Here is a 25,411-nt window from a genome sequence, read left to right on the forward strand (position 1 = left end):
CATATACTGTATCACAGTATACTGTATTACTGTATATATATATATATATATATATATACTGTATACAGTATCTCACAAAAGTGAGTACATCCCTCACGTTTTTGCAAATATTGTATTATATTTTTTCATGTGACAACACTGAAGAAATGACACTTTGCTACAATGTAAAGTAGTGAGTGTACAGCTTGTATAACAGTGTAAATTTGCTGTCCCCTCAAAATAACTCAACACACAGCCATTAATGTCTAAATCACTGGCAGCAAAAGTGAGTACATCCCTAATTTAAAATGTCCAAATTTGACCCAAAGTGTCAATATTTTGTGTGACCACCATTATTTTCCAGCACTGTCTTAACCCTCTTGAGCATGGAGCTCCCCAGAGCTTCACAGGTTGCCACTGGAGTCCACTTCCACTCCTCCATAACGACATCATGGAGCTGGTGGATGTTAGAGACCTTGGGCTCACCCACCGTCCATTTGAGGATGCCCCACAGATGCTCAAGGGTTTTGGTCTGGAGACATGCTTGTCCAGTCCATCACCTTTACCCTCAGCTTCTTTAGCAAGGCAGTAGTCAGGTTTGGGGGTCTTTGTGTTGGAATACTGCCTTGCGGCCCAGTCTCTGAAGGGAGGAGATCATGCTCTGCTTCAGTATGTCACAGTACAAGTTGGCATTCATGGTTCCCTCAATGAACTGTAGCTTCCCTGTGCCGGCAGCACTGATGCAGCCCCAGACCATGACACTCCCACCACCATCCTTGACTATAGGCAAGATACACTTGTCTTTGTACTCCTCACCTGGTTGCCACCCCAAACTCTTGACACTATCTGAACCAAATAAGTTTATCTTGGTTCAGTAATCCATGACCTTAGTCTGCTTGTCTTTAGCAAACGGGCTTTCTTGTGCATCATCTTTAGAAGAGGCTTCCTTCTGGGACAACAGCCATGCAGATCAATTTGATGCAGTGTGCGGCGTATGGTCTGAGCACTGACAGGCTGACCCCCACCCCTTCAAACTCTGCAGCAATGCTGGCAGCACTCATACGTCTATTTCCCAAAGAAAACCTCTGGATATGACGCTGAGCATGTGCACTCAACTTCTTTGGTCGACCATGACGAGGCCTGTTCTGAGTGGAACCTGTCCTGTTAAACCACTGTATGGTCTTGGCCACCGTGCTGCAGCTCAGTTTTAGGGTCTTGGAAATCTTCTTATAGCCTAGGCCATCTTTATGTACAGCAACACTTCTTTTTTTCAGATCCTCAGAGAGAATCCCTTCCTTGCACAACCAAGTGGGTGACAAAATCAGGTGTGCATTGCGCAACACCATCTGTGGCAAGGTACACCTACCTACGGATACGTGGACCAGTAAGCACGGTCAGGGACGTTATATCTCCCTAACAGCACACTGGGTAAATGCAGTGGCGGCTGAGCCTGAGGCGGATAGCAGTTTGGCGCATGTCCTTCCACCACCGAGGATTGCAGTACGCTTCAGTTTGCCTCCTGTTCCTAACTCCTCCTACTCTGTTTCCTTATTCTCTACCGCCTCCTCATCCGGTCAGCGTAACACCTTCACCACCAACTTCAGCACAGCCAGGGGTAAACGACAGCAGGCAGTTTTAAAACTTGCCTGTTTGGGGGAAAAACCACACACCGCGCAGGAGTTGTGGAGGGGCATTGAACAGCAGACCGATGAGTGATTGGTGCCAGTGAGCAGCAGGCCATAGTGGAGTTTCAGCTGCAGCACGCATGTATGAGCCGCTCTGCGGAACAGCACCACTTCACCACCAGTAACTGGGTCTCCATGCGAGACCTGTGTGCCTTGTTGCGCTGTAACATATGCAGACTAAGCTGCAATTTAATATTTTTTCCTTAAATGGGTGTTTATTGAATAACGGAATAGAACAACAGTATCCAAAGGGTGTATCTCACAGTAACATATGCAGACTAGGACGCAATGTAATATTTTTTCCCTAAATGTGTGTTTATTGAAAAGCGGAATAGAACAACAGTATCCAAAGGGTGTATCTCACAGTAACATATGTAAACTGAGCTGCAATGTAATATTTTTCCCCTAAATAGGTGTTTAATGAATAGCAGAATAGAACAACAGTATCCAAAGGGTGTATCTCACAGTAACATATGCAGAAGAGGCCGGAATGTAATATTTTTTCCCTAAATGGGTGTTTATTGAATAGCGGAATAGAACAACAGTATACAACGGGTGTATCTCACACGTACAGATACAGACTAGGCCGCAATTTAATATTTTTTTCATAAATGGGTGTTAACTGAATAGCAGAATAGAACAACAGTATAGAAAGGGTGTATCTCACAGTAAAATATGCAGACTAGGCCGTAATTTATTTTTTCCCCCTAAATGGGTTTGTATTGCAAAGCAGAATACAACAGTATGCAATGGGTGTATCTCACTGTAACATATGCAGACAGGGCCGCAATTAACTTTTTATCCCCTAAATGGGTTTGTATTGCAAAGCGGAATACAACAGTATGCAATGGGTGTATCTCACTGTAACATATGCAGACAGGGTCGCAATTAACTTTTTATCCCCTAAATGGGTCTTTATTGCAAATCGGAATAAAACAGTATGCAATGGGTGTATCTCACTGTACCATATGCATACAGGGCCGCAATTAACTTTTTTTTCCCCTAAATGTGTTTTTATTGCAGTGCGCAACACAACAGTATGCAATGGGTGTATCTCACTGTAACATATGCAGACAGGGCCGCAATTAACTTTTTTCCCCCCTAAATAGGTTTTTATTGCAATGCGCAACACAACAGTATGCAATGGGTGTATCTCACCGTAACATATGCAGACAGGGCCGCAATTAACTTTTTTTTCCCCCCTAAATGGGTTTTTATTGCAATGCGCAACACAACAGTATGCAATGGGTGTATCTCACCGTAACATATGCAGACAGGGCCGCAATTAACTTTTTTTCCCCCTAAATGGGTTTTTATTGCAATGCGCAACACAACAGTATGCAATGAGTGTATCTCACTGTAACATATGCAGCCTAGGCTGCAATTAACTTTTTTCCCCCCTAAATGGGTTTTTATTACAATGCTCAACACAACAATATGCAATGGGTGTGTCTCACTGTAACATATGCAGCCTAGGCCGCAATTAACTTTTTTCCCCCTAAATGGGTTTTTATTGCAATGCGCAACACAACAGTATACAATGGGTGTATCTCACCGTAACATATGCAGACAGGGCCACAATTAACTTTTTTTCCCCCTAAATGGGTTTTTATTGCAATGCGCAACACAACAGTATGCAATGGGTGTATCATACTGTAACATATGCAGACAGGGCCGCAATTAAATTTTTTTCCCCCTAAATTGTTTTTTTTTGCAATGTGCAACACAACAGTATGCAATAGGTGTATCTCACCGTAACATATGCAGACAGGGCCGCAATTAACTTTTCTTTTCCCCCTAAATGGGTTTGTATTGCAAAGCAGAATACAACAGTATGCAATGGGTGTATCTCACTGTACCATATGCAGACAGGGCCGAAATTAACTTTTTTTGCCCCCTAAATGGGTTTTTATTGCAATGTTCAACACAACAGTATGCAATGGGTGTATCTCACTGTAACATATGCAGCCTAGGCCGCAATTACTTTTTTTCCCCTAAATGGATTTTTATTGCAATGCTCAACACAACAGTATGCAATGGGTGTGTCTCACTGTAACATATGCAGCCTAGGCCGCAATTAACTTTTTTTCCCCTAAATGGGTTTTTATTTCAATGTGCAACACAACAGCATGCAATGGTTGTATCTCACTGTAACATATGCAGCCTAGGCCGCAATTAACTTTTTTTTCCACTAAATGGGTTTTTATTGCAAGGCGGAATACAACAACAGTATGCAATGGGTGTATCACACTGTAACATATGAATGAAAATCTGAAAAATAATTGTCCCCTTAATTGGTGCTTGTTAAATAGCAGATTTGAAATGCAGTGTCTAAACGCTGTAAGTCACAGTAAAATATGAAGGAAAAAAGTTTTTTTCTTTTTTACATGCAGATTAAGCAGACGCATATGCACTGAGCTTGCAGGAAATGGCCGCTACACACCGCACGCCTAACAGCTTGGATACTGTTGTTGTCCTTTTCCGCTATTGAATAAAAAAAAACATTTGAATGAAAAACTGAAAAATATTTTTTTTTCCCTAAATACTGAAAAATAATTATTTTCCCCTTACATTGGTGCTTTTTGAAGAGCAGGTTAGAAAAGCAGTGTCTGTCTAAAGACTGTATGTCAAAGTAAAATATGAAGGAAAAAAGGTTTTTTCTTTTTTAAATGCACGCCTAACAGGTTGGATACTGTGGTTTTTCAATTCCGCTATTGAATAAAAAAAAAGCCATTTGAATGAAAAACTGAAAAATAATTTTTTTCTCCTTAAATAATGAAAAATTATTATTTTCCCTTTACATTGGTGCTTTTTGAAGAGCAGGTTAGAAAAGCAGTGTCTGTCTAAAGACTGTATGTCAAAGTAAAATATGAAGAAACATTTTTTTTTTTCTTTTTTAAATGCACGCCTAACAGGTTGGATACTGTGGTTGTTCTATTCCGCAATTGAATAAAAAAAAAACTCCCATTTCAATGAAAAACTGAAAAATAATTATTTTCCCCTAAATACTGAAAAATAATTGTTTTTCCCCTTACATTGGTGATTTTTGAAGAGCAGGTTAGAAAAGCAGTGTCTGTCTAAAGACTGTATGTCAAAGTTAAATATGAAGGAAAACATTTTTCTTTTTTAAATGCAGATTAAGCAGACACAAATGCACTGAACTTGCATTACATGTGCAGCACCACACGCCGCCCACCTAACAGACTGATAAAAGTTTTTTTTTCTTCCTTTCTCCTCCTCACTGGGCTCAGGTCAGGGCATAAAGATCGTGCACTGAACCCCCACACAATACAATCAATGTAGATCGCTGTCTGATTAAAGAAGATTGTTCCTATTTCCCTCAAAGCAATCTCCAGCCTGACCCTACAGTAATCTCCTATCTGTCCCTCTGGGCAAAAAGATTGTGCACTGCACCCTCACACAATCAAATCAATGTAGATCGCTGTCTGATTAAAGAAGATTCTTCCTATGCTTTCCCTCAAAGCAATCTCCAGCCTGACCCTACAGTAATCTCCTATCTGTCCCTCCAAGCAAAAAGATCGTGCACTGCACCCCCACACAATCAAATCAATGTAGATCGCTGTCTGATTAAAGAAGATTCTTCCTATGCTTTCCCTCAAAGCAATCTCCAGCCTGACCCTACAGTAATCGCCATTAGTAGGCATGGCTGTGATTGCTTCTAGGGCACACTAGTTAAACGCTTGCTGATTGGCTGCCTTGCACCTGTTGAAACCGCGCCATTAAAACCACTCCAAAACATCAAATAACGTTACTGAACAACGGACAGTACCCGAACATACAGTGAAATGTTCGGGTTCGGGTCTGGGTACCGAATACCCAAAAGTCCGGTACGAACCCGAACAATACAGTCCGGGTTCGTTCAACCCTAATCGGGACCCCTCGTCTTCCTGGTTTGGCTACCTCCACAGAGTCCTCGCTAGTGGAGCTCTTTTAAAGGCTATGTGATTGCCTGTTTCTGGTAAGCGGCAATCCTTTCCCTTTTTTGAGCACCCTGGGGATGCATGCAGCACTTGGAAAAGATCACCGCCGGCACCTGTTTTAGCTGATTTCCCATATAGAGACTGCTTTGTTTACCATCACTGCTCCTTTGGGACTTTTTTTTTATATGAAATAGTAATGTCTTGTCTTTTGTCACAGTCATTTACATTTATTAGCATTTGTGCATGCTGATAATAATTACGTTTATTTACACTAAGTGTCTTTTCTAGATGTGAATAGGGTTTGTTTGGATCTTCGTATTAGCTCACTATTGTTTATATGGTATATTTGTTATGTTATATATATGTCACAGTTCATTTGGTTTCAGATAGCGCACCAGCTTTTCTTTATCAGTGTAATTCTTAGCCCCTTCTATACCCAAGTGGCAGGCCATGCTAAAAAAACAAAGCTCCATCACTTTGTGGTAGTGATGGAGCTTGTCTGCTCCCTCCTGCCGCCCACACAGTTCTACTGACCAGTGGGAAAACCCATAATAATGATGGCCCCATAGCAATGTGGGGGATGAGAGAGAGCGGGCCAGCTCTGACTTCTTTGTAGCTTGGCTCATTCAGAATGCCTGACTTTCAGTCATAAAGGAGGCAATGAAAACTGCTGCAGGTATGTTATGCACTTTAAGGCTCGGTTTCCACTAGTGCGACTTGCGGTGCGACTTGACACATGTCAAGTCGCACAGCAAGTCAAAACCCATTGTTTTCAATGGGGCCCGTTTCCACTGCCGCGGCTTCAGTTGCCGCGACCTCAAAAGTAAATCGTGTACTACTTTTGAGCGCGACTTCCCTCTATATATGAGGGACAAGTCTAACTGAAGCCGCGGTTTACTTTTGCTACGAAGTCGTGCTAGAAGTAGCACGACTTCGTAGCCGCACTAGTGGAAACCGAGGCTAAGGCTCGGTTTCCACTAGTGCGACTTGCGGTGCGACTTGACACATGTCAAGTCGCACAGCAAGTCAAAACCCATTGTTTTCAATGGGGCCCGTTTCCACTGCCGCGGCTTCAGTTGCCGCGACCTCAAAAGTAAATCGTGTACTACTTTTGAGCGCGACTTCCCTCTATATATGAGGGACAAGTCTAACTGAAGCCGCGGTTTACTTTTGCTACGAAGTCGTGCTAGAAGTAGCACGACTTCGTAGCCGCACTAGTGGAAACCGAGGCTAAACCTAAAAGTACTTTAAATTATTTTTTAAGTTACAGTTGGAGCAGGAAACTACACTCTAGAAGTGTTGGATTTTGCAGAGCTGTCGAGTAATTTTCGTTACAATTGTGTTTGGGAGCATTGATAGCAAGAGAGGTGAGTATTCAAAATAGGTTTTAACATTCCAATAATAACTCAAACTATATGTGCATTGAAAATATATTATAAATTCCCATTCAGAAAAATATCATCAGTTTAGTTTACATATACTAGTTGTATTTAGTATCATAACAAAAATGATAGTTATATTAAATTTCGGCTTTTTTAATATTTACTTTTTCCTGTGAAAAGGTTCTGACTCGTTGAAATGGGCAACATGTCTTCTTTTACTGACTAAGACTTCTATAATATAATCTTAAAATAAAAGTGTTATAAAATTTTATATACTGCATTTTATTTTACCATGTTGTAAAAACATAGAAATTATTAAATTAATGGAATGTCTAATGTTGTATAAAAAAAAATGGTATGCACATTTAAAAGAAAAAATGATATTTGAATCTGGGAGATAGATGGGGGGAATAACGTAGTGCATGGTTCGCAGTGCAGGCACTAGCACTGACACGTGGCTTGACCTATATGCAATCAAATGAGCACGCCAACAAACATCAAAGGATCCATGGTAATTTAATGATAAAATTGATTCATACAGTAGCAGAATATTCTGCTATAAATCGATTTTATCTTTAAATTACCATGGACTCTTGGATGTTTGTTTGGCATTCTCAATGTATTGTACGTATGTGGATTCTCGACTGTGTCCTTTCTCTGTTCCTGAGGGTAGTCCCTATTTTTTGTAGTGCTGCCGAACTGGAGCTAGTTTGCCCAGTGACAATTTCAGTTACCTTTAGAAAAATCTGAAGCCAGTGGCCCATTTACTCTTGTGTTTGTACTTGCCCAGTGACAATTTCAGTTACCTTTAGAAAAATCTGAAGCCAGTGGCCCATTTACTCTTGTGTTTGTACAACACTCGGGCTGGTCCTCATATGTCTCGCTCCTTTTCACAAGGCACCATTTGGCAGCTCAGAGAACAGCTTCACTTAACCCAATTAAGGTCCGCCCTTTAGCAGTTTTATGGCTACAGGGTAGCACCTGTGCACTGGATCATGTATAAATAAGTGATCCGACTCTTCCGGGTAGGGGGCGCACATGTGAGCCACCGCCGTCTCACTTCCACTGTGATTTCAGACACTGGAAACCGATCAGTGGATACATTGTACCCATGTCCTCCGGCACCCGCTGATTGCTAGGCAGAAAGACAGAACGGCGATCAGCCAATGTAAACAACGCTGTTCTGACAGGAGGCAAGAGATGGAATTTGTGCCCCTGCAACGCAGGGAATAAATTTAATTTCTTCCCCTAGTAAAAGCACCTCACACAGGATAGTTAAACACTAGCTAGGCATACAGTTAACCCTTAGATCGCCCCTGATGTTAACCCCTTCCCAGCCATTGTCATTAGTACAGTGACAGTGTATATTTTTTAGCACTGATCACAGTATTAGTGTCACTGGGTCCCCAAAAAGTGTCAAAAGTGTTAGTGTTAGTATGTCCACTGCAATATCACAGGCCCGTTATAAGTCGCTGATTGCGACTATTACTAGTAAAAAATAAATAAAAATATCCCATAGTTTGTAAACACTATAACTTTTGTGCAAACCAATCAATAGATGCTTATTGGGATTTTTTTTAACCAAAAATATGAATAGAATATAGAAGAAATTCGATTTTTTAAAATGTTTTATTGAATATGCTTTAAAGCTGAAAGTAAAAAATATTGTTTTTTTTTTGTTTATTTGTTTTTTTATATTGTCGGTCTTTTTTTGTTTATAGCGCAAGAAATAAAATAATTAGAGGTGATCAAATAGCACTAAAATAAATCTCTATTTGTGGGAAAAAAACACATAAATTGTATCTGGGTATAGTGTTTCATGACAATTGTTAGTTAAAGTAACGCAGTGCTGTATTGCAAAAAATGGCCTGGTCATGACGAGGGGTAAATATTCCAAAGGTCAAGTGGTTAGCAAAACCTACTAGCTGCAATTTGGGAATTCAGGAAATTACATCAATTCCTGCACTGCCATGGTGCTTTCACTCACCTGGGGTCAACCTCCCTATGACTTTGGGAGTTCATCACTACAGAAGGAATCAGCAGCAGTAGGAGGAGGAAGAGAAATGTCAGCAACGTGGCCACAGCAGCAGCATGTATGTTTAATTATCTAAGACTCCATTCACATCTAGGTGTCCAGGATCACGGGCAGAATTGCGGCGATTCTGCCCGCAATCCCGAATCACAGCAAAACGCAGGACACCTGTGTGATCCCCGTCATTTCCAATGGCACCCCAATTGCGGCGCAACTTTCCCCTTGTTGTCGCCCGATGAATCGGGGGAAAATCGCACAAGCAGAGTCGTGGGATGCCTGTCACCCAAAAGAAGTAAAATAACTTACATTGGAAGACATGCATCCTGTGATTCTGTTTTCGTGATTTTACCACGATTCGTTGGGCAACAATCACGGCAAAATCGTGTCGTGATCAGGGTGCCATTGGAAATGACGGGGATAGCAAGGGTGTCTCGTGATTTGCAGTGATTGGGGATCACTGCGTTTCTGCCTGCAATCTGGGATGATTGGATAAAGAAACCCTTCAAGAGAGTTTGCATAGGAAGAATTAAAAAGGCAGATCACTCATCTACTTTCACTGTGCACAAGAGATATGTTTTTCATGGGTGGGAATGTGTCTGGGTCCCCCCGATTTATTTATTTTTTTTGAAGAAAGAACATCTCTCTAATGCATCTCACTCCTAAGGAAAAAATATATAGTAATATGCAAATTGAAATGGTAATAAGTATGTAGCAGACAGAATAGTGATGCAGTCAGCAGTATGTTATGTACAGAGCACAGTGCAGCAGGCAGGATACGGTTTTATATAATGCAGTGTTTTAATTCTATCAATTGCAGTGATAAGAGGGTGTGTAGCAAGCTCAGGAGGAAATGGCAGGCCAATTGATTGCATTGATCCAAGCTGTGGAAGGTATGTTGTGGCGGTGCTTGGATGAATGTTGGTTGAGGTGGTATATTGCTAGTCAGGGATGACATTTGGGGCTTTCTGTGTGGATCCTAAACTCTAAATTGTTGGAGGTTTAATTTGACAATGTGAAAAATACTGCTTGTAAGGTATATTAGAAATGGGGAGGATTACTGTAAACCTGTGTGTCTGTGAGATGCTGGCTGTGACACAGTATATAAAGGATTTTGTTTGTTGTAGAGACTGCAGTGTAAGTGTGTGGGCAGAATGGGAGGAATTTATCAAAATTGGAGTAAACAGAATTGGGAGCAGCTCTGCATGGCAACCAATCTATTTTTAGCGCTCTAAGTTAAAGTATATATTTTTTTAGTTTTTGATAAAATGCATTAGGGATTAGAACAACTGTCAGTTTTTGAAAGTTTTAAAGTAAAAGAAAAGTAATAGAGGGGAAATCTTTCAATGGGGAAACTAGTTCTGGTGACCTGGAGGTCCCCAATAAATGCCCTTTATTTTCAGGGTCTTCCCCTCACTTCCTGTTTGGCGATGGGAAAGAAAGTGAAGGAAAAAATTCCTCAATGGGGCACAGATGGCAAAAAGAAATCTGACAGGGGTTATAGCCCTCCGCTACTCTATCCAAAATGAAAAAAATGTGCCTATAGTTCTATTTTAAGCTTTCAAAAAGGAAAGATAGAAGTTGATTGGTTGCTGCTCCAGGCTCTGGTTGTTCAAGTTTTGAAAAAAAAATTCCCCTCAATGTGAGGTGCTCATACTTTGTTTAACAACAGCTTTTTAAGCTATGCTCAGTATTTATGATAACATAACCATGCCCACTATTTATTTATCTCTACACTATATCATTTCGAAAAGACTTTTGCCTCGTACCTGATGCATATTTTCACTCTGTGAGTTTTCAGCATAAGTTGTATAGCTTTAAAGCGTAACTCCACTTTTGTTGAGAAAAAAACATTCCCCTCTGGGTGATCTATGCACATTACAAGGATTGTAACAATCTTTGTTGCAGATTCCTACCTTTTGTTATTCTGAAGAAATCATACTTTGTACCTCTGTGCCTCTGTGCTAAGTGAGTCTAATGAGAGTGGTTTCATAATTATCTGTGGAAGCTGCAGAGCGCTAATGAGGAAAGCTGCTGGGCCTGCATCCCTTTAGACATGTTCCTACTGGAAGTATCTCACCAAAAAATTACATTTTTGTGGCAGGGGATGCCAGAAATCTGACTTGTATTTTAAGCAGACTTCTGGGAGAATTGGTGAGCCAATCACACAAGCAGGAAATTATGTTTCTGGGGTTTGGTCAGTAGACATTCTATGTACAGAACAGCTACAGGTAGCCATATTGCATTGCATTTTCAGAAAATGACAACAGCTGCCAATTGAAAATAAAAGGTAATTTTTAATAACATTCAATTACAATATGATTTGTGTCACAATTGTATATGCTATATTATTTTTTTTTCTTTATTTGCTATTTTTTTCCCCATGAAAGTGGAGTTACCCTTTAACCACTTCTGGACCGGAAAGGATTTGCCCTCTTAAGGACCAGGCCATATTTTGCGATTCGGCACTGCGTTACTTTAACGGACAATTGCGCAATCGTGCAACGTTGTACCTAAATAAAATTGATGTAATTTTTTCCCACAAATAGAGCTTTCTTTTGGTGGCATTTGATCACCTGTGCGATTTTTATTTTTTGCGCTATATACAAAGAAAAGTGACAATTCTGAAAAAAAAAAAAATATATTTTTCACATTCTGCTAAATATCATTCCCAAAAAAAAATTTAAAATCAAAATGTTTTTAACATTTTAGGCCAATTTATTTTCTGCTACATATTTTTGGTAAAAAAAAAAATCGCAATAAGCGTATTTTTTTTTTTTACTAGTAATGGCAGCGATCTGCGATTTTTTTGCAGGACTGCAACATTGCGGTGGACAGATAAGACCCCTGACTGACATTTTTGACACTTTTGGGGGAACCAGTGACATTACTACAGTAATCAGTGCTAAAAATATGCGCTGTTACTGTAATAATGACACTGTCAGGGAAGGGGTTAACACAGTAAGTGATCAAGGGGTTAAATGTGTACCTAGGGGCATGTTTATAACTGTGGGGGTGTGGCTTGTGAAATGATCACAGAGACCTGTGATCCTATATAGCAGGATCACAGGTGCTCTGTGATCATTCCAGAGAGAAGAACGGTAAGGTGTGTATACAACAGCTGCCCGTCCTTCTCTCTCAGCAGGAAATGATGGTGGGTGACAGGCGGCAATTGGAGCCACCTGGCCTGTGCATCAGGATCCCCGCTGAAGAGCAGGGATGGGAGCGCGCTGCTGGTGGTGTGTGCTCGCCCCCTAGCTGCAGGTGCGCAACCGATGTATACCTACGGCGGTTCGCGCAGCAGTGGCTGCCTGCCACAGTATAACTGCGGTGGGTGGTCGTTAAGTGGTTAAGGAAGAACTAAGGGTAAAACCTTTTTTTTTCATTGTGGATAGGGTAAGGGAAGATTAGAATACATGTAATGATTTTTTTTCTCATCCGTGTCCCATTAGTGAGATTTCCTCTCACTTCCTGCCCCTTTGCCAAAATAGGAAGTAAGGAAAAATGTATTTAAAGTGAAAGAATCTCTGGTTGTCACCAGGTTCATCAGAACTAATGTCCCCACTATTCCTATTCTGTGGACAACCCAAAGTTTGCGAGTGTCATGTACTTTCACTTTTGGTGATCAAGGTAAACAGGGCAAATAGTGAGGGGGCCACAGACAGCAATACAATTCTTACAAGTGTTCTATTGCCTCTCCACTCTATCCAAAACGAAAAATGTTTTTGCCTTTAGTTATACTTTAAAACAATTAGTATGGTTCCAAGTAAAGAATTTGTTCAGGAAGGATATGGCTGGTATATTTTTTTAAACCTTGGAAACCATCCTATAAGTTGAGAGAGCTGACCCCTCTCTTCAAAAAATCTATGCCCTCCGTTGGGATGCAAACCTTGCTCAGATATTCTTTTTGCAGATCCGAACATTTTGTGTGAGTATTAGTGAAAACAAACGCTGCAGTTTTACTTGCTAGATATAGGACTTTAGGAATTCAAAGTGCCATGACAAAGAGACATCTTCACAGCTAATTGAACACAAGCACAAGAATCCTGAATCATTTCTCTAGTTCTTTATAGCCCAACTTGGCTGCGCCATCTGCCACCTCTTTCCTCACACTTTTAATAGTCTTGTAAAATGAAAACCCTTAGACTTTGTAGCAGCGGCAGAGACATTCTGTTACCTACATTGCTCTTAAGAGGCTACATGAAGGTTTATTACTTAAATCCCAAGCCAGCATGAAGAAATACATTATGGGCTAATGCAATCATTAACACAATCTAGACATTATAAGTGAGCTCCTTCCCCACTCAAGACAAAAGGTTATCATTTTTTTACATTTGCAATGCAAAATGACACCAAACAATTGCAAAGATATCTTTATTGTAAATATGTATTACATTTTATTATCAAAATATTGAAGTTCAACTCTCTCTGAACTTTTTTTAAAAGTTTTAGAAGAATAGGGTAGAGTTTAAATGTCTGTTTGGTCTTTATTGTTAACATTCCCTATCTCTGTGAAACCAAGGACATTGCAAAACTTCTGTTTCTAGAGTTTATTCCTCAGATAGTACTTTTAGGAATTTACTAGAACCAGTTTGGAGTGATACCATTGTGTGCTTTTACTTTTTCCAGGTATATGTAATGTCTGCACTCTAGAGATGGGAAATAGGAAGCCTACTTCACAGAATTGTATGGTTTGTCATCTAGACTGCCAGGCTAAATTTACCAAACAGGAACAGGGACAAAACTAAAAAAGCGTATTGATCCTTAGCTAATAAAGTAATACTAAAGTCAATTTTTTTTCTTAAAAATACCTGCACCGTGTAATGGTTTTGCACAGAGCAGCACAGATCCTTCTCTTCTCAAGTCCCTCTTTGGGATTCCTGCCCCCCCCTCCTGATAAGTATCCCCAAAGCAAGCAGCTTGCTAGAGGGGCCCCTGAGCTGAGACACAGCTCCCTGTGTCTATTGGCTTCTCTTCTCATTGGCTGACTGACTTTGATTGACAGCATTGGGAGCCAATAGCGCTGCGCTGCTTTCTCAGTCAATGAGGGGAGTCCCGGGCAGCTAGGACACTCCTGCAGCATCGCTTGATCTACTAGATGGACCCCAGGTAAGAATTAGAGGGGCTGAGGGGGGCTACTGCACACAGAAGGCTTTTTATTTTAATGCATAGAATGCTTTAAGATAAAAAAAAAAAAAAAAAACCTTCTGCCTTTACAACCACTTTAAGGCTATAAAATGTTGGATGGAGTTTCAGTATGGCATTATGGGAAGGAAGACAGTTTAGGGAACACGTTGCTTTAGAATGAAGCTGTATTTACAGAAGTACTTCAGGGATTCATATTTGTCCACATTTGTTCAACTTTGCCATGAGAAACACCAAACACTAGCCTCTGGGAAAATTTGGGCCCTAATATGTAATATGCATGATTAACAGGGTTCACAATGTTCTGACTTATAATATAGGTTTATCTGAAAAAGTAGAATTATATTTTTAAAAACAAGTTTTATAATCACCATTTAAGACCAGATTAAACATTGTAATGTTTACATTGAGCTAGTCTGCATCTGCACAGTCTCAAACAGCGATTTATGTACTGCACTATATGTATCTAATCATTGGAGAAGCAGGTAGCCCTTGTATAAGTGATTATTACCTGACTGCAGTACTGCATTGAAACTATATGTTACAGCTTCCAACACAGAAGACATTAAATCAAATGAGTATGTAGAGCTCCCTCCCCTTTCCTTGCAGGTACAGAAAAACAGAACAGTGTTTTTACTGGCCTTGGCTTGCTATCGCTGCTTTCAAAGCACAGACAAACTGAAGGCAGATGTAAGAAAATAAAAATTTTAAAGTTGCTTTGTATCTTAAAGTTCACATTTGTTCACTTTTTTTTCTAAATTCCAGCTCCCCTATGTACCATTTGTAACGCTCCTGCGTTTTTGTTATAGGCTGGATTTACAGCTGCAAAATCTCCACTCAGTAGTCATGTAGAGATGTGTTGAATACCACATCCAACTCTCCAGGACTCATCACCGTGGGCCTGTCAGCTTCAACATACAGATATATACACACTCAATGAAATGTTCCTGGAGTGATAGGATGTATATGATAGTATGAAGGTGATGTGCTGAAGGGACAGGTGTGAACAGTGACAAGGATGGTAAGCACTTGATAGGTTTGTACAGGAGAGTTCAAGATGGTATTTAGGAATGCAGATAGGTTAGTATCGAGTATGCTAACAGGTGGTGAGGACAGCAGATGACAAATACAGGATAGACTAACCCAGTGCAAGGATAGATAGTAGTAGACAGGAGAGCTAGCAATCTATGCAGCAGTGCAGATGATAGATGGTAGTAGACAGGAGAGCTAGCAATCTATGCAGCAGTGCAGATGATAGATGGTAGTAGTCTCAAGAGCTAGCAATCTATGTAACAGTGCAGATGATAGGATAGTATGGATAGGTAGTAACAGTCCTTAATGCAATAGTAGTAGTGTAAGTTATGGAGGTTTCCCCTGCAGGGTACTTATCACTATAGTATAGTAGTAGAAGGGTCCGGTGATGAGGAAGTGATCCAGTAACGAGATACAGGGATCAGTAGCGAGGTTCGGGTCTGAGGAAGTGATCCTGGTAGCGAGATACAGGGATCTGTAGCGAGGTTCCACAGCGAGACACGCTTGTAAGCATAGATGCAAGGCAGGTTGAACGAACATGTGAGTGAGAACGCCGGCGGTTGAAATAGCCGCTCTGCGGCGCTCAGTGATGACAGCATCGGTCTTAAAGGTGTATGCGCACCTACCAGAAGAGAATGGTGGGACGCATACACGGAATGGAAAGTGGAATAAGGGTACCAGAGGTACCAGAACATTACACCATTATACTATTATTGTACTTCTTTTGCAGAAAAAACAAAGCTTTCCATTTATTCTACACTCGCTTACCTCGCTGTCCTCATGGCTGTTTAAAAACACGTATTCATTACTTCAGCCTTACTTCCTGGACAGACTATAGGTCATGACACCGGAAGGCGTTGACCAGCTGACCTCATTAGCACACACCCTGCATCATCAGAGAGAAGGGGCGGGGCCAAATGGCAGCTCCGTGTCCGAATAGAAACTCAGAGCTGCAGCTCGGCTTGGGTGTTCCCATAGCAAGCTGCTTGCTGTGGGGGCACGCAATAGGAGGGGCCAGGAGCAGGAACGAGGGACCTGAGAAGAGGAGGATCTGGGCTGCTCTGTGCAAAACCAATTGCATAGAGAAGGTCAGTATAACATGGTTGTATTTTGTTTGTTTTTATAAAAATTTTACTTTACAATCACTTTTAGGTAGAAAAAAAAATTAATGCCTGTGCATTTAGTGAGAAGAGTGAGAATGCCAACTGATTGCATTCCATTTAAAAAATGTTCACCTGGAAGTGGGTGGTAGGTAGGAGGGTAGATAGTGCAAGGTGTGTACTAATGAGGTCTTGAGGTATCGTGCAAAAAAGAACAAGGCGTGTACCAATATTTTGTTGCAGTTATAATGGGCTGCGTCATCCATGAAGATTGCCCTAGTCACATATCAAATATTGTTTTTTTTTTACATTACATGATAGTTGCACAAATGTTTATCAAACTATGTTTTCAATAAAAATAAACTAAAGTAATTATTAGCACACAAAAATATTGAACTACGTGACTCTTACAGGTTCTGGTGTGTATTTGAGGGGAACCCCATGCTGGCATGATATACAAACCTTACAAATTCTTTCTGGAGCTTGGTCACTGTACTGGGAGTGCACAGTGAATCATAGATAAAAGGCCTGTGCCATTTAAAAGAAATTGTATATTTTTAATGCTGCCCTTTAATCTGCATTAAAATACCTTCTTCCTGTTGAACAATATTTTTATCGTTGGCAGTGCCCAGCTACACATGCCCTTTTTCGAACAAAAGCTTGCAAATTGGCCAGGAAAAAAATACGAAATTTCACATTAATAGGGTTTGGGAGCTAGGTTTAGGGTTTGTGGATTTTTCTCTTAGTTCCAGCAAACTCAACTTTGCTTAGTTTTCTTACCCATTGTGGTGAGTAACACTGTGTATGTGTGTTACTAACACATTCTGAGTCTATTATATTTTAGAACCAATGCAATGCTAGTTTTCAGAGAAGCCTCCATTGTTTGGCATGTTTTCCTTTTACAAGTTCCTTTACACCCAGGAGCAGTTGAAATAGGTTTGTCCAGAACTTTGTATTCAGCAAGGCAGCAAACACAACTTCATTGCAGGAGGACGTTATAAAGCAAGTCCACAGCATAAAACAAACAAAACATCTGCTTGTCTGAGCTAATACACAAACTTAGGTCAGTTTCTGGCTAACAGGTTCCCCTTCAAAAAGGATACCCAAAATGAACAGGCAGCACTTGTAACTTTTAGTGTTCTATCTGCAGTCAGCCCTTTCACTCAGCAGCTGGCTCTCACAGCAGAGAGAGAGAGCCCTGAGCACCAGTCAGCTTGCATATATAAATGCCTGTGTATACAGTAGCTGAGACTAAAAATAGTGTCTGGAAATCCAGATATGGCATCGACCTAGGACTAGAGGTTTTATCACACCCAGAATTCGACAAGGTCTCCTGTCTTATGGATCTAAAACAGAACTTGTTAAAAAAAGTTTTCTCCATATTAGCTATAAACCCTGGAGCCCCTAACTATGTGTAGGTAAGAAACCAATGTGACGCATATACATTGATTAGAATCCTGCCAACTTTTTCACAATACACAGTATATATATTGTAACAGTGCAAGGCCCTGCCACTGTAAAATTATTGTAGAAAGGACATAGGGTTCGCACTTATGCAGAGTTTGGGACTCCGGAGTATCGATTGTAAATGGGCAGCTGCTCACAGCCCTTATAATGAAGGATTTGGACATATGGGCATAGCTCATGGCTCCGTTTTGGAGACAAGTATGTGCCCCTGTTAGGAGACAGAGGTGCTCTACTTAAAGACAGCACTCCGGGTATATACAGTATATATATATATATATATATATATATATATATATATATATATTTATATTGTGTTGTGTTGTGTTATGTTTGGAGGTCCATCCTGTGTGTCAGATAGTCTAGCTATGCCACTGAATGCTATAATCTGCCTGTAGGGCTAATGCTCTTTTTCTGCTGTTTTTCCTCCAGTACAGTCTACACCTAATGCAGTTTAATTTGTATACATATTGCTTCTCTCTCCCCCTTTTAATAACACATCTGCAAAGCACGGGACTAGACATCTAATAGATAACAAAATATTGGTTTATAAATGGATTATTCATGTTTCTTCACCAATAAATGGATGTTATCGCTAGATGAAGTCATAATACGGGCAACTTTAACCAACAATTTCAGTAGACTGATTAATTTTGTTAATTAGACTTTAGCAGTCTGTAAGTCCTCCTCCACATGCTTTATAACTAATTAGTGAAAGCAAGTTATTGCATGCATGCATACTACAGTATACAAATGTAAAAATGTACTTTTACTCACAATAACGACACCTATAACTAGGAAATTCAACTGTGATATAAGTGGATATTGCATTTTGTGACACAGACCCTTTAATTAGCAGAGAAGCTTGCAAGTTTTGAGAAGGCACTAAAGTGCCTTTACAAACAGAATTACATTTTTTATTGTATCATCTGGTGCTTTAACAGCCCTGCACATTTCATCATAGCCTCACTGCTGCTGTTAGCATTTGGGCATAAAAAGTTATCCTGAGAAAAGGATACATTTTACTTTTTAAAAGAGCACCTACAATAGCACTGAAAAATTTCAAAACCCTATGTTGCCTACCAAACCGAATAACCCATGAATTAATGAAAGAGACTTTATATAAACTGACAATAATCTGGATATATGGCTCAACTGAAGGTAACCTTTGCTTATGCATTTTTCATCATCAGCTCAGTTTGAATTGCTTACATTTGTGACAAGGTTATTTCAAAATGATAAGTGTGATATATACAGTATATGATTTTCAGAGCCCCTCATTGCATACAATTCTATTCTTTTTTTTTTTTCGTTTAGCCAAAATCCATCTCTGAGCTCCAGTTTTACAAGATAATACAAATGCAATCTACAAAGCTAATAATACATTCTACAAAGTCACATCTAACGTGGGCTTTGGCCTATCATTTAATCGGTGGCTGATCTCATAGGCAAATTAGAGCATAGGATGGACATATCAGGCACATGCCTAAATACAAAATGATTAAGCACACAGTCAGTGTGTGAAACGCGTCTACCTTGTCACGATTGTCATAATTTGGATGTCCAGTCAATAAATCTGGATTTTGACTCAACCTGGAGTGCTGCCAATTCCTTTTCCTTTAACAAATAGTGAATAGATGAAGCCTAATACATTTTCTTTAATATTACATTAAAACAAAGGTCTTAGTTTACATTTATCTGAAAACTTAGGCCAAAGTGCAAAACCTATGGGGCATACTATACAGATCCCTCTATGTGCCTGGTGTTAGGTTACTCATAGCTTCTTAGTTTAGTCTTCCGAATGGGGTTTAACTTAGAATAAGCTTGGTTCTGAAGTGCCCAGAAGATAGGATCAGTAGGCTAATGGAACTGATGTTAGTGCTCCCAATGGAGCAGATAATGAATTATGATTTATCAGGTTTCAGGCAAGGAACCAAATATTGCTATCTGTCAAAAATTTTTGTTCAGTCACGTTCGCGATTTACACACTTCTGCCCCACAGGATGGAAAATAAGTTTACTTAACTACTTCCTGTTTCATGTTTACTGCTCTTTTGCACCACCTCCTTTTTATTGAACAGATGACATGAATTTTCTGTCCAGTAGGAATTGCAGGTGGACATGTAAGGAAGCTGCTTTTCGGAACTGGGGAGCACCTGCATAACCTGTCTAGCTGTGCTATGTGGAAGATGTGTATAATGATTACTATCCCTCATCACCCGGTATTGACAGTTTTAATGACTTTTGATACAAGTCATTTTCAAATATCATTTTTATGTGAGTCAGGAAAAGTGGTGCAAATTGTCCTCTTACCATGGGATGCAAAGTAAATTACCTTTTTTTTCCTTCAAGGTTGAAAACAAGCAGTGTTTGAGACATTAGAATGTTCTTTCTCTTTGTCTGACTGAAGTATCTCCTACATTTCAGATAAATCAAAACAGCAACTTATACTTAATTTAAAAGCACCTTGCTTGCTGGGCAGCCAACATTTAGCCTGTTTGAAATATGAATTTATGCTGTATCATGCCATGGAATGAATTAGAATTCTAATTTTGTGTTTCCAACCTTATTTTAAAATGCAAATAAAGTGTGATTGGGTAACAGTTAATTTCCTTACAACAGATTTTAATTGAATTCCCTTTTTTTTCAGACATCTTCATCACATTTATTTTTATCCACGCAAGTCCATTCTTTAGAAATAAACAACTGATAAAAAAATACCTACTAAGTTTAAGCTGAGGAACATTTAAATACCCAGTTAGAAGACTTACCTTTAGTACATCTTCATCAGATGATCTGCATTCTACCACATCAGAAATATCGGTCACTGAGCTTTTGCTATCTACACTGACAGTCTTAACAGGGACCGCTACTGTTTTCCCAGTGAGAATGGCAGTGTTCAGAATCTCTGATTCCTACAATGCAAAATAAATAAATTCTTATTTACTTCACGTCAAAAGAAAAACTCTTACTTTAACAAAATACATATATACTTATAGTTAAGAACAGAAAACAGAAATTAAAGCAAGTTGTTCTTTTTTTTAATAGGAGTATTGTATATACATTATGCACATTGCAACCACATACACATTAAAAATGTAAGAAACACATTCAAACAATACATTTCAAGGTTGAAAACAACACAATTGAGGTGAGACCCAGACTTTTTCATACAAATCACTTACCAGAGAAGCTTTATAGTCCTCAGTGGACCTCAAACTTTGACAAACAAGTCTGCTCTACTGGTGCTGCCTGAACAAACTTAAGGTGAGGGCAAGTCGTCTGTACCTACAGTAACAGTAAGTTTCGCTCAAAGGCGATCTTGGCATTATATTGGATATTCAGTGATTCCACCCAGACCGCATTTCTACTGTCTGATGAATGTACAGTACAGCTGCAGGTAAACCAAATATGGTTTGTGTAGCCTAGTAGAGAGAATCTTTAACCACTTTACTATGTGTGCCAAATAATTGTATCATTACAATACTACCACCTTTCTTTAGAGGTCAGTGGAAAGGTCCCCCACTTATATGGGTGGAAAGGAAAGAACCATTTTACATTTGTGGTTGATGTAATGACCCCCTAATACCGTTGTCAGTGTAGTGGCCTTACATTGGTGGCCAGTGCAGTGCCCACCTACATTGGTGATCAACAGAGAAGTCTTCTGGGAGATTGGGGATCAGTGGTGAACTGCCCCCTTACAGTGGTGATCAGTGGAGAAGTTCTCCTTACATGCTTATAAACCTTGATGGTCAATGCAAACTCAGCTAAATACTGTATATCAATGGTGTCAGTGTTTATCTGGGAGAGGAGAGGCTCTGCTGCTCCTGTGCTCCCAAGTCTAGCTCTGCCAAGTGCCGATGGTATTGCAACTATGCAGATATTGCTTGTCGGGAGATCAATCCACCGAGGACTTCCTGCATACCAGCAGCGTTGTCATTATCTACAGACCCTTTATTATCTGACCCTGGAACAAGAACTTCCCCTGCCTTGTCCTTGGTTCATTACTAAATTTAATACACAGTACATACATACTGTACATGTTTTATTTAACAATGTATAGTGCCATAGTTACAGTATGCCTGCAATATTTAATAATATATATGTAAAGTAAGTACTGTAAAGAAAATGTTGGTATTATTTACAAGAGGCAAAAATGGCTTGAGCTTTAATTCAGACAGACTCATATTATGTACCTATGCTATATCTTGATATCAACCTGCAATAATTCTCTGCCCAGAAAAACTTAGATTAGGAGATGGAGAGTCACCACTCTGAACCAGCCAGGCTTTGTTGCATTGCCCAATGAATCTGCTGACAGAAGAGAAAGCAGGATAACAAACACTTGCTGTGCTGCTGCTCCTTCATTGTCCAATCAGCAGACTGGGGTGTGTTCTTGATTGAGTTGTGCTTCTGCAATGAAGGCGGGGGGGCCTGGTTGTGCTGTCTAGGGGAAACTGGCACACAGCACCAGCTGCTTAGAATAACAGTTATGTTTTGCATAAGTAGAATGTTTTGCAGATAGAACATTCCCCATTTATGCACTTTCTTTTCTTTTTTTTTCACTGTTTTTCTAACATAAAGCTGAAAATTTCACAGGCAGTTGAAACCAAACTGAAGAGGTCCTTTTTATAGGGGTATACTATTACTTGTGTTGGATAATTTTTGATCTCATACATACTACACTATGGATCTATTTGCGTTTTAATGGCAGTTTAAGCTGAAGTGTATTGGAGGTGATCTGGGACCGCAGCTGGAGAAAGAGAGGAGAGGAGTGGGAGATGGAGTACAACCCTGCTTATACTGTACCAACAAGTCCTGACTGAGAGGGAAATTCTGATGCCCTGCCAAATATATTCATCTGAGAAAAACATATCATGACTCACTAAGTTATAAGGGGGTTGGGTGGGGCTCCACCCATACAGCCACATAATTCATACACAGAGATCTGTAAATGAATGGACTACAAGTCCCATCTTCCACCAAGGCAGACTAACTTGTAGTTCTAGACAGAAAACAAGTGCAGTGATCACCATACTTGTAATCTATTGGCACTTCCTCCAGCTCTTTAACCGAAAGTCTCTACCTCTGTATGGCCATAGAACTGGAAGAAGACTCTACAGGAGCCTGCCAATGCACCCATAATCCAATAACCGAGGGTGCAATGCTTTGCAGACTTCTATGCAAAAAAAAATAAAAATAAATAATAATAATAATAATAATAAAAATAATAATAATAATAATAAATGCACATTTTTGTCCTTCAGATATATGTACATTTATTATTTTTCTGCAATACGTGGACTTAGCCTTTAAAAAAACAAGTCAATGTGTTTGTATCATTACAAAATATAAATATCTAGTGTTCAAAGCTACCTATAGTTTGAGATTTTACTTTATAAAATACACACAGAAAAAAGAAACAATTTGGATCTGTTAAAACTAAGCATTCTTGGCAAGGAATACTTATAATGAGCCAAATGACATTATAAATTTTAGTAGACTAGTAAAACTTGTCTGGTTTTATTTCTAAACAAGGCACAGTTTGTAAGGGACATTTATTATGTTTATGTATACTTATTTTAAGATGTACTTTACATGGCATATGGACAGTAATGTTGTCTTATCCACAATCACTGTACAATATGCCAACTCAATTACACTTCAGCCTTAGAGACTGCTGCTTGCTTAGCACTGAAAGGTGGCAAGATCACCTTCACCCTCCTTTCAGACACATCAGACACATCTGACATTTGTAGCTGTAAGGAACAGAATTGTATTTAGAAGAAACACAAGAGCCTGTCAGCCCTTGCTTTGCTTGTTGACCTGAATACCCAGCAAGGTGGCATCTCAAGTAGTCATTGTAACAAATGCCATAACACATTATCATCTACTGTACCCAGTGGCAAAAGTTCTATTTTCAGGCTGATGCTGGTATACCTGCAATGGGTGAATATTAGAACCAGTCACAAGATATGATTCTTCTGCTAGAAGCATGATTGCATTTCAACTGGTTGTGTTACCTGCAGCTGTTAGACTAAAAAAGGCAAAAGGCACTCAATTCACATAGCTAACACACCAGGATAAGAATATTTATATTCCAAAATAGTGATACTTATTTTCAGATGAGTCCAATGAGATTTGAAACTTAGAGTTATGTGGCTAAAATATACTTGTCCTTATTTTAAAGCTTTGTGAATACATTTTTTTTTTTCAAAAGAGAGAGAGAGAAACTATTTTGTACAGTAGCAAGTTTGCAAGTAAAATAATAATAACAATACTAATAATAATAAAAATAGCTGTATTGTGTAGTTTGCAGTACATTAAATATCTATTTTTCATAATGACAATAAATCCACATTAATTTTAATATTTTCCCCGTCATTGTATTTGAGAGTCAATAGGAACCTTTTGGTCTAAACAACTGATGAAAATACACGTATTGTTTATTTGTACAATGATCTGTGTGGGAACATTACCAGTGAAGATTATGCATTGAGCACAGAATTTACCTGTCTCATGATTGTGGCATCCCAAATACTTTCATTTAACTGTTTTTGTGTTAAATATTGTACAGGATTAAAGTGGAACCATGGCCAGAATCAAAATGACATACATGATGCAGTCTGTCAAAAGCATTAACACAGCAGTTCTTCATTTTGTGAGTCTCCTGTAACAGAATTTTAATACCTATCCACTCTGCAGTAGATCCATTAGGTTTCCACCTCGAAAAGGGTGACAAGGCTGTTAAGTGTTCAATGATATTGTGCAGTAGTGGTGTCCTCCTGTGGACAGTGAAGTCTTAGATGTATTTCTGCTATTTAACTGAGTATAAAGCACGTCAAAGGAGAAAGATGATTTTGGGCGTATGGTGGGACTTTAAATATAGGGGTGCTTAGTATATATATAGTCCAAGGTAAGAAAGAAAATATGTAAGAAAATTTTTTTTATTTATTGAGCACACTTGAAAAGACATAAAATTGCATACTGTACCAACAGGATACAAAAGACAATATTTGAAATATTGCAGATTAAAAACATTTGCAGTAGACAGATGTATTTGGCATATATAGCAGATTTACAAATGATTTACAATTCCTACATTGGGGTAGATGGCATATACCCAAGACTCATCCAAAAGGAGGTGTCTATGCAGGATAGCGATGGAACCCACAGTGTCAACCCAACATGTTTCTCTGCCTTAAAGTCGCTTCCTCAGGGGTAATTTTTATGGGGTATCACTTTGTAAATACAACACTAAAGGTAAGGAGAAAAACAAATAGTGAATGTCTATATTAAGAAAACATCACATATGACACATTATATAGAATTTTTCACAAATCCATATGTACTGTGCAATATGCTAAACTTGTAATGGTGCCAAATACATTAGAATGTCTATAAATTCGCATCTGTCTGGTAAACCAACAAGGCAACAATGGTAGAGGTCCTGTCGGAGTTGGGGATGCTACGCCGGACTCACACCGTCACTTCCGGCCGTGTTCTATGACGACGCTCGTTTGCGATGCACGACACGGCCACTCAGCTGGCGGGAGGATGTCCGGCGGATGCGCCTGCGTAGTTCGCGAGGCGCATTCCCGACGCCAGCCCGGATGTACGGCAAGACACAGCGCTTGCACGTCATCTTGGGTGGA

General features: G+C 39.6%; 1 protein-coding gene across 1 annotated transcript in view; it reads right to left on the bottom strand.

Moving 5' to 3' along the window:
- LOC309558707 (transmembrane protein 132D-like) overlaps positions 1-25,411 on the bottom strand; it is a 1,473,975-nt gene that overhangs the window by 244,459 nt on the left and 1,204,105 nt on the right. The window contains exon 5 of the mRNA XM_082261763.1: positions 20,528-20,671. Coding sequence (XP_082117889.1) covers positions 20,528-20,671 — 144 coding nt within the window. The remainder of the gene's footprint in view (positions 1-20,527; positions 20,672-25,411) is intronic.

The sequence above is a fragment of the Pelophylax lessonae genome (genome assembly GCF_965119305.1).
Source record: "Pelophylax lessonae genome assembly, chromosome: 1".
Classification (NCBI taxonomy): Eukaryota; Metazoa; Chordata; class Amphibia; order Anura; family Ranidae; genus Pelophylax; species Pelophylax lessonae.